The sequence below is a fragment of the Pelodiscus sinensis genome, unplaced genomic scaffold (genome assembly GCF_049634645.1).
Source record: "Pelodiscus sinensis isolate JC-2024 unplaced genomic scaffold, ASM4963464v1 ctg56, whole genome shotgun sequence".
Lineage (NCBI taxonomy): Eukaryota > Metazoa > Chordata > Testudines > Trionychidae > Pelodiscus > Pelodiscus sinensis.
Genome location: NW_027465934.1, coordinates 446,209 through 456,086, shown reverse-complemented (window position 1 = coordinate 456,086; position 9,878 = coordinate 446,209). Strand labels below are relative to the sequence as shown.

Below are 9,878 nucleotides of genomic sequence, written 5' to 3'. Positions count from 1 at the left end.
GAGACAATTCCCTCAAAACTCCACTCCCTGAGCCTCGCTTCTTGGGTAGAAAAGTGCAGCCCCAGACACTTCCGAAGAGCAGCGCTGCACCGAGCTTCAGCACAAAGACTCCACAGCGGCCCCGCCTCAGGGCAGCGCTGGGCGAGTCTCAGCTCTGCCTCTCGTGCTTACAAATCGCCCCGCCCGCGGAACAGCGCTGCCCCAGGGCCCTTCGGGGGGGGGGGGGATCGCTCCGCGCTCGAGCACTGGCCGGTAACCAGACCCGGGGCCCGCTTCAATCTCTGAGGGGCCGTTTCGGGGCCCGCGCTCAGTCTGTTGGGCGGGGCGGGGCGGGGCCAGGCGAGGTCTGGCTCGGGGCGGGGCCAGGCGAGGTCTGGCTCGGGGCGGGGGCGGGGCCAGGCGAGGTCTGGCTCGGGGCGGGGCCAGGCGAGGTCTGGCTCGGGGCGGGGGCGGGGCCAGGCGAGGTCTGGGTCGGGGCCGGGCGGGGGCGGGGCCAGGCGAGGTCTGGGTCGGGGCCGGGCGGGGCGGGGGCGGGGCCAGGCGAGGTCTGGCTCGGGGCGGGGCGGGGCCAGGCGAGGTCTGGCTCGGGGCGGGGGCGGGGCCAGGCGAGGTCTGGGTCGGGGCCGGGCGGGGCCAGGCGAGGTCTGGCTCGGGGCCGGGGCGGGGCCAGGCGAGGTCTGGGTCGGGGCCGGGCGGGGCGGGGGCGGGGCCAGGCGAGGTCTGGCTCGGGGCGGGGCGGGGCCAGGCGAGGTCTGGCTCGGGGCGGGGGCGGGGCCAGGCGAGGTCTGGCTCGGGGCCGGGCGGGGCGGGGGCGGGGCCAGGCGAGGTCTGGGTCGGGGCCGGGCGGGGCGGGGGCGGGGCCAGGCGAGGTCTGGCTCGGGGCCGGGGCGGAGCCAGGCGAGGTCTGGCTCGGGGCGGGGCGGGGCCAGGCGAGGTCTGGCTCGGGGCCGGGCGGGGGCGGGGCCGGGCGAGGTCTGGCTCGGGGCCGGGGCCAGGCGAGGTCTGGCTCGGGGCGGGGCGGGGCCAGGCGAGGTCTGGCTCGGGGCGGGGTCTGGCTCCGGGCGGGGCGGGGCGGGGCCGCGGGCCCTTTGCGAAGCGGGAACCGAGGCCGCTCCGAGCGAAAGAAAGAGACGGTCCTCGCGCGGCGCAGGGCAGGCGGGGCGCTGCCCCCGGGACGAGAGACCGGGCCCGGGCCGGGGGGCTGCAGAGCACGAGCTGGGCAGGCGACCGGCCCGAGAGCGCCCCCGCACGCCTGGGGCCTCGCTCCCGTCGGGCTGTGCGAGGAGCGGGACTACAGGTCCCAGGGGCCTTTGCGGGAGCAGCCGCTCCCGTCGGGCTGTGCGAGGAGCGGGACTACAGGTCCCAGGGGCCTTTGCGGGAGCCCGCTCCTAGCTGCAGGATGATTCACGAGCTGCTCCTGGCGCTGAGCGGGTACCCCGGGGCTGCCTTCACCTGGAGCAAGAGGAGCGGCCTGCAGGTACGGCTCCCCCCTTCTCCCTGCAGGGGCGGCCCCCCTCTCCCTCCTCTCCCCCTGCAGGGGCGGCCCCCCCTCTCCCTCCTCCTCCGCCCCCCCCCCCTGCAGGGGCGGCCCCCCCCTCTCCCCCCCTGCAGGGGCCCCCCCCCTCCCCCCCTGCAGGGGCGGCCCCCCCTCTCCCCCCCTGCAGGGGCCCCCCCCTCCCCCCCTGCAGGGGCGGCCCCCCCTCTCCCTCCTCCTCCGCCCCTCCCCCTGCAGGGGCGGCCCCCCCCCCTCCCCCCCTGCAGGGACGGCCCCCCCTCTCCCTCCTCCTCCGCCCTCCCCCCCTGCAGGGGCGGCCCCCCCTCTCCCCCCCTGCAGGGGCCCCCCCCCTCCCCCCCTGCAGGGGCGGCCCCCCCTCTCCCTCCTCCTCCGCCCCTCCCCCTGCAGGGGCGGCCCCCCCTCCCCCCTCCTCCCCCCCTGCAGGGGCGGCCCCCCCTCTCCCTCCTCCTCCGCCCCTCCCCCTGCAGGGGCGGCCCCCCCTCCCTCCTCCCTCCCCCCGCAGGTGCGGTCCCCCCCTCCCGCCGGCCCCGCGCTCACCCGGCCCCGCTCCCCGCAGGTGTCCCAGGAGCTACCGTTCCTGCACCCCAGCGAGAGCAGTGTTCTGAGCCGCCTCTGCCGCCTGGGCACCGACTACATCCGCTTCACCGAGTTCATCGAGCAGTACACGGGCCACGTGCAGCAGCAGGTGGGCCGGGGGGCTGCCGGCGGGGCCGGGCCAGCGCTACGCTTCGTGAGCGGCTCTTGCCCAGAGGCGCCCGGCGCAGGCCCCTTCAGCGATGCAGTGACAGCGGTTTGCGGGGGCGGTGCACAGCCCCATTCCACCGTGGCTGCAGCAAGATCTGGCGGGAGAAAGCAGGGCTGTGAGAGGTCCCTTGGGTCACTGTCAGCATGGTCCTCAGCCGGCTGGAGCAGCTCCCTGTCGGCTAGAGGTTGGGGGATGCGCCAGCCCCACAAGGGACCCACCACTCACAGAGGCTGCTCTTTGGGAAGAAAAAAAAAGTGCAGTTTTTTTTTGAAAAAGCGCACTCACATGAGTGCAAATGAACTGCAAAATTTGCAAATCCGCATTTCATTTGAATTTTTTATCTCCTTCATTTGCATTTCTCTTTCGAGAGAGGAATACAGTCTAAACGAACCCCAGGACTTTAAAAGTGTTCAAAAAGAGTTAGATTGATTCATGGAGGTTAGGTCTGTCAATGCTTATTAGCCGGGATGGGTGAGAATGGTGTCCCTAACCTCTGTTTGTCAGAGTCTAGGAATTGGCGACAGAGGAAGGATCACTTGATGATTTTGTTCTGTTTGTTCCCTCTGGGGCACCTGAAGGCCATTGTTGGCGGACAGGATTCTGAGCTAGATGGACCTTTGGTCTGTCTGACCCAGGCTGGTCATTCTTATGTTCTTAGGGATGTCTGTAAAATGGATTAAGATACATTTGTGAACAGTTCACTTCAGCACAATGGAACAGTGAAATTTACAAATGGCCACTGTATTATGCAGTCTTCTATCTCAAGAGTTCCTTATTTGTATATCCAAAGGGACTGAATACAATACTGCTCCATCTTTGACAGCTGACTCATGTCTGATTAACAGTTGATTTTAATGGTACCTTCAGTGAAGGCTAAAACTATAAGGCTACGTCTAGACTGGCATGATTTTCTGGAAATGCTTTTAACGGAAAAGTTTTCCGTTAAAAGCATTTTTGGAACAGAGCGTCTAGATTGGCATGGACGCTTTTCTGCAAAAGCACTTTTTGCAGAAAAGTGTCCATGCCAATCTAGACGCTCTTTTCCGCAAAAAAGCCCCTATCGCCGTTAATGGGTGATGCTTACTGGATAACAGTTAACTGTTACTCAGGAGCAGGCCCCATGGCTGCCCGCTCATATGAGCTGCCAGCCCCATGTAAGGCTGCTGATTCCCAGCCCAGCACAGGGTGCTCCAGCCCACCCGTGTTTACTCAGTTAAGTTTAACCGGTTAACATTTAACCAGTTAACTAATTTAAACAGGATTTTACATCCCTAGCTGAAGACTGAAATTAATAGAAGGTAAGTTCCTAAATATCTCAGGTATCTGGGCCACAGTCCCCAGTTCACTCACCAATGTCCTACGGCTAATGCAAAACTATTTGATTTTTTAGGACCATCATCCTTCCCAGCAGAATCTATGTGGATTACATGGGATTTATTTGCGGGCCTTCTGTACAGGGCTCGATTCAGTGCTGCAGCCCTATCGACAGGCGTTGCTTGACCTGGAGCAGGAGGTAAGGGAGAGAACTGGAAGAACTTGTTCAGTGTTATGAGCTGAAATACCATGCAGTGGAAGCTTGTCTCCAATAACAAATAAGCTAACAAGAAGCAGACGATGGGATGGAATCTTTGATTTCCACTGCGGATATTTTCTAAATTGCTGCTGTGAAGTTCCATTATAACCCACTGGTCAGTGTGTTACATGTCCATTCTTTGCTCCTTCACCCCCTCCCTCCACATGTCTGACCTACAGAGAGTGAAAATGTCTCAGTCCTCAGATCCTCGTCCCTCAGGCCAAGCTGTAGAGACTCATTGTATAGCTGTTAAGGCCCTTGGTTAAATCCATGGTGCATCAACCAAGCTGGTAGGCATCACGTCATCTCTTGTGTAGATTCACTTTGAGTCACTGAAAGTGAATTAAACGGGCTGCATCATAAGTAACAGCCTGCGGGGGGATGTAACTCAAAAGTCTCTCAGCTAAGCATGTTAAATTGCAGTTGTCTGGCTGATTGTGTAGTCGATACCGACTAATTGTGTGATATTTGTAAAGGGCCACTATGCAGAGTCCCGGTGGGGGTAGTTCCTGGGGCCTCTGGGGGCCATCTGCACTGCACCTCTGCATTTTAAGAGCCATGGAGCTCTTACTACATTTAAAATGCAGAGGCACAGCATCCTAGACTAGTGTGAGCTGGCAGCAGCCCCTGGCCGTGGTCAACCTTGGCTACTGTGAACTGGTGCTGCCAGAACAGCCTCCTAATTCCCCCCTCCCCCCCCCCGGATTAAAAGCAGCAGGGTAGGGAGGCAGCACAGCAGAGATGGTGCTGAAGGGAAACCAGCTTTTGAGCTGGCTCCTGCCTCTTCCCCTCCCCCGCCTCCCATACAAAGGCAGCAAGTGGGGTTTGGGGGGAAGGGAGTGAGTAGTCAAGTACTCCGCTTGACTACCCACTAACATCCCTACTCTGGTAAGGTTACTGGGACTTTTTTCCAAAGCATCTGAGGGTTCATTTTGCTCTTTACCTTTTTACACCTAGGTTTAGTGCTATTGATTAGAGACTTATTTTGCTTTGCATTAACTTTTGTTACAGTTCCTGGCTGACCCTCACCTCTCCATTTCTCACATTAACTACTCCCTGGATCAGGTATATTGCATTTGTTGTCACCTTACTATGGGCATATATAACATGCGCAGTGTTGCAGAGCTACCATTGTTACTAGAACTTTATATTCTGAATTGCTGATGTTTGTACACTTAACTTCTGAGCCTTAAAATTGTATTAGTGCCATCTTTTGCCTTAATATATAGGATAGTAGTACATGTAAAAAATAAATTTTCGTTTCCAATTTCCATCTTCGTGCAAAATTGAAATAGCTGATAGTATGTATCACATTTAAGAAATATCAGAAAGCTATAGCCTGCACTTGATTTTTAAACAGCTCTAGCTCTCAGACTACAAACCAGTTTGGTTTTTTTAATGACTTTTTCACCATGGAGCACAACTGTTGGGGTGATGTGCCTACCTGACAGAATCTTCTTGACTGTCAGTTGCGGAGGCAAGCATCACTGCCTTGTCAGGAATGTAAATAGCTCCCCCTTGAACCATCCATCAGTTTCTGTCTGCCTCCAAAAGTCCCATTTACAGTTTAGCTGCAAAACAGGAGGGAAGCCAGTGTGACTCTTCCTATCCTCAAATTGGAGTCTTCTCAATTTATCATCTTGAGCAACTTCAGCAGCAGCTAGAGAGTACTTTCAGCACATTGGCACAACTCTTGTCATCCGTTACAGCCTTAGACAGTGACCAGAGAATCTCGAGATAAGCCTCACCTCTAGTTGTTGACATTAGGGTAAAGTAGCATCACCTTATCCTGGTATAATCATCTCATCTCTATGCAGAAGCCATGGTCTCCCTTCCAAGTATATCCAAAACACGAAGTGGGGCCAGTGAGGTGATAGACTGGTAAACCACTACAATTAGCTGCTGTCTGTACTAGCCCCAAACGTTCCCTCTTCACGTAGGAGTACTTCGTCTAATTTTACATCTTGTTCTTTGCTTTGCAGTTCCAACTCCTCTTCCCCTCGGTGATGGTTGTGGTGGAGCAGATCAAGACCCAGAAGGTATAGTAAGTGGGAGCTGGATTCTCCTTAGTAGAATCTGTTGTTTATGTCCATTTCCTTTAGTTAAAATGATCTGAGTATCACCAGATATTTGACAGAGCCTGAAGGAAATATGCAGATGATGCTCCTCAGGAAACAGTTTTTCTTTTCAGACTTTGTATCTTTCTTTGAGACTGCATGGGTTGGGCCAAGGAAAGATTTTAAGGATCAGCAAGAAATAGGTGCTATGGTGGTCAGAACCATCCATATGTGCTCCTGTAAATGGGCAGATTATCTAATGGCTCTGGATTAGTTTCTCATTGGTGTCAGTGCAGCATCTAGGACACTGCTCATTTGGTGTCACTTACATAACTAGTTGGAGAGACTAAGGCAAAAAAAAAATCATATGGTGGACGTAGCCCAGCAGCATGAAGCTCGTACTGATACCAAATTCCCTTCTTTTCCCCTTTGTAATTTACAGAAGATGGGGTGGGGGATGTGAGTTGGCAAGGCTGTAATTGGAGTTGGTCAGAATGAAATGATGCGCATTTCTGTGGTTGGGAGAAGAGATTCTGAGACAGGATTAAATGGAGACACAGAGGGACAAGTATGGAGCAAGGATGCAAGAAGGTGAGCTGGAAGAGGGGACTGCAGAGAGCCTTTGTCTTAGATCATGTTTAATTCACATGTAACACTCTTGCCATCTTTGTTAGTGATGGATTTCTTGAGTCTTTTAAATCCCAAAGATGAAGCAGGATTTCTGACTTGAGAATCCATTAAATTAAACTGTACTCCAGTGTGTAACAGGATTATGGGATATCTTGTATACTGGAGTCCACAAGTTTGCTGGGCCCTTTGGGTATGAAGGGAGAGTATAGTTCCCCTTTTCAGTTCCCTTCAGGACCTTTGCTTCCATGGACATTTCCTTGTCTTTGCAAAGCCTTCTTCGTTCATTCAGCTGTTGGGGTAGCATTTGAACGTCTGAAATTTGGTATAACATCACATGAAGACTTCTCTCTGCAAAACCAGTTTGAACATTTTGTTTCTTCTCCCAGATTCATGGCTGTCAACTTCTGGAGACTGTCCATAAGCACAGTTGTGGTGGGCTGCCTCCTGTGCGTAGTGCACTAGAAAAGTAAGGAGATTCATTAATATTACTGCTTGGCTAGTATGCTCTCGTAACAGCTAAAGTTCATGCTCAAATGTCTCTTTTCTCAACCTATAGCAAAAAGAGCCCTGTGCAATCTGAAAGACAGGAGTGGGGTGCTGGGCTGACAGCCCTGCAGGCTCAAGTCTTCTGTTTATGCACAGGACAGGTACAAGATAGATCGCTGCAGTACAAGCATCCTTCACACATGAGTGAGCCTACTGGCACTTTAGAGCTTGAGGCACTTCCTAGGGAAGATCAGAGTTTATTCTTCCTGGCCCTCTGCTGAGACTGTTAATGAGGGGTCGGTTGTGAGGGTTTGGCTTCGTAAGTCTGTGTGTCTCCCACCTCTACTTTTTTCTTTACCTAATGCAATTTGTAATGAAGTGGCAATAGAAGAAGTTACTTTATGTCAGTGGACCCCTTGGAACATAGATTGGAGATTCAGACATGGGGTGATTTGGTTGAATATTAGTAGAAATGTGTTCCCTTGGAGGAGGAAATGAGAGTCCAGACTTTCAAGATAGCAGCTAAGTGAGGAGGAGCAGTAGGGCTAACAACCCTACTTCCTGTGAGGGAGGTAACAGTATTTTAATGGCACACTCAATGCCACCTACCTTCTTCCATGAGCAAATTGCATTTGGTAATGCTCTTGCCATGCTGGCTGATGTGTATTTAGTTCTGATTGTTGTATATGCTGCCCTCTTTCACTCTCCTTTGTCTTGTTCCTCAGGATCCTGGCTGTTTGTCATGGAGTCATGTATAAGCAACTCTCTGCCTGGATGCTGCATGGACTGCTCCTGGACCAACACGAAGAGTTTTTTGTTAAACAGGGCCCCTCTTCCGGGAATGTCCCTGCCCAGCCTGAAGAAGAGGACGACGACTTGGGAATTGGGGGACTAACAGGAAAACAGCTGCGAGAACTGCAGGATCTGGTGAGATTGCAGGTCAAAGAATGGACATTCTCAGGGCATTAGGGAATGTGTTCAGAAATCTTTTTTTGCTTCAGTGTGAAAGCCACTACTTAACAGGCATTAATGAGCCATGGTAAGACAAGAAATCAATGGGATGCTGTAATATGCAGCTACAAACTAGACACAAGACACAGATGTCATAGACGTGGGGGGATATGGACTGTCTTAAGCATCATGCCACATATAATGCACACATACATCAAACAAGAAAGGAAGCATGAAGATAAGAAAATGAAAAAAGTTTAGCATGGATAAATGATTAAGTCCAAGAGGTTCAAACTAAGTAGGTGTCCTTCAGAAAAGAAGCATTAGAAAGGATCAAATACAGCAAGTAAAAAGAGAAGGAGGGTGAGATCTTTTATTAGACCAACTTCTGGTAGTGAGAGAGAGAGAGAGGTTTCCAAACTATGTAGAGTTCTTCAAGTCTGGGAAAGGTACTTAGCTGTGACACTTAAGTACAGTTCCCAGACCTGTAACAAGGGCTCTATATAAGCTTGTCTCACCAACAGAAGCTGGTCCAATAAAAGTTCTAACTTTACTCACCTTGTCTCTCTCTGATGCTGGGACCAAGACAACAACACTGCATCACCTTGATCAATCAGTCGTTCAGTCCTCACATAAATTGGGCTGATCACAACACGTCTTCTATTCGTCCCTTATCCCTGGCCTGCCTTCTCCATGTGTGAGCATGCCTTTTCACAAGAAAATCTTCCCATCTCTTTGGAGGTTATCCAATGGTTGTTTCAGTTACTGGGGGAACCACCTGATGACCGTTGCCCTTCATTGGTTGCCAGTGAACCCATCTATATGCCCTGCCCATTGCATTTTACTATACCTGCCTTCAGTGACATCCTGCATTCCACTCTGCTGTCTGATCACTTCCTTAGGGACTCAGTCATAGATTGAAACTCCCCAAATTCTTTTTTCCATTGCCGTATCCATGATAACTGTTGTTCCTCTGTCTTTGTTGGCGCCCAGGTTTTGCTGCTGTACAACATTGCGGAGAGCCCTTTTGAGTCAGGATGGCAGGTGTTGCCTTGTTGATTCCCCCCCCCCCCCCCCCCCCGGATGACATCCTTGATAGAATTGAATTCCTTTAGTGGTTTGATGTATTTTGTATCAATGCCCTGCTCTGAGAGAGCTTTCAGCACTCTACTATTGAACACTTTTTTCCTTGAGCACTCCAATAGCTGGAATTCCTTTGAAAACCTACCTGCTGCTTGTCCAGATTCTGAGTGACTAGCTTGTGGACGTGTAGAAGCAGGCATATTGAAGGATAGTTCTTCAGATCTTCCCAGTCGCCCTTGTACAGCAAATGGTGTTGGACTCTCAGCTAGATGGTCTTCTACATTTCCTGCTAAGTCTCTGAATAAGGGTTTCCCAGAAATCTTGGCATCCAGCTCTTATTTCGATAATTAAGGCCCTCTTTTTCAGGAACTTTTCCTTCCTTCATTTGATAAACTGAATGAGGAACTTTGCTGATGAAGAATGGGAATATGCACTTCTTGGTCTGTGAAGTGTTGGTAGTGGGATATTTGAGATGAGAACAGTTTGGTGTGGAAATCTTTGCAAAGCACTTCCATTCCTGTTCTATCCTTTTTTTTATGTTCGCCTGGGGTTGCCAGGTGCTCTCCTTGTGGAATCTGTTCACTAATGCCACACCTCAAACTTCTTACCTTCTTTCCCTCTTCAGACCTTGACATTGAAGTCTTCCATCGCAATCATATACAGTAAAATCTGTGTTATCTGGCACGCCCGGGGATTAGGGTGCGCTGGTAACCTAAAAATTCTGGTTATTTGAGGGGGGGAACCGGGCGGTGCCTATGGGAGGGGGGGGCACGGGAGCTGTGTGGGGGCCAGGATGTAGCCTGCTAGGAGAGGCCACGGGAGGGGGGACGGGATGCG

General features: G+C 52.8%; 2 protein-coding genes across 2 annotated transcripts in view; one reads left to right on the top strand and one right to left on the bottom strand.

The window, feature by feature from the left end:
* The window catches only part of LOC102458593 (ras GTPase-activating-like protein IQGAP1), a 564,033-nt gene that overhangs the window by 262,548 nt on the left and 291,607 nt on the right, over window positions 1-9,878 (bottom strand). The window lies entirely within an intron of this gene.
* Window positions 1,027-9,878, top strand: part of TUBGCP4 (tubulin gamma complex component 4) — a 34,613-nt gene continuing 25,761 nt past the window's right edge. Inside the window, exons 1-7 of the mRNA XM_075916976.1 lie at window positions 1,027-1,477; window positions 2,073-2,201; window positions 3,652-3,774; window positions 4,846-4,899; window positions 5,817-5,873; window positions 6,908-6,987; window positions 7,733-7,934. Of these exons, the coding sequence (XP_075773091.1) occupies window positions 1,400-1,477; window positions 2,073-2,201; window positions 3,652-3,774; window positions 4,846-4,899; window positions 5,817-5,873; window positions 6,908-6,987; window positions 7,733-7,934 (723 nt within the window). The 5' untranslated portion in view covers window positions 1,027-1,399. The remainder of the gene's footprint in view (window positions 1,478-2,072; window positions 2,202-3,651; window positions 3,775-4,845; window positions 4,900-5,816; window positions 5,874-6,907; window positions 6,988-7,732; window positions 7,935-9,878) is intronic.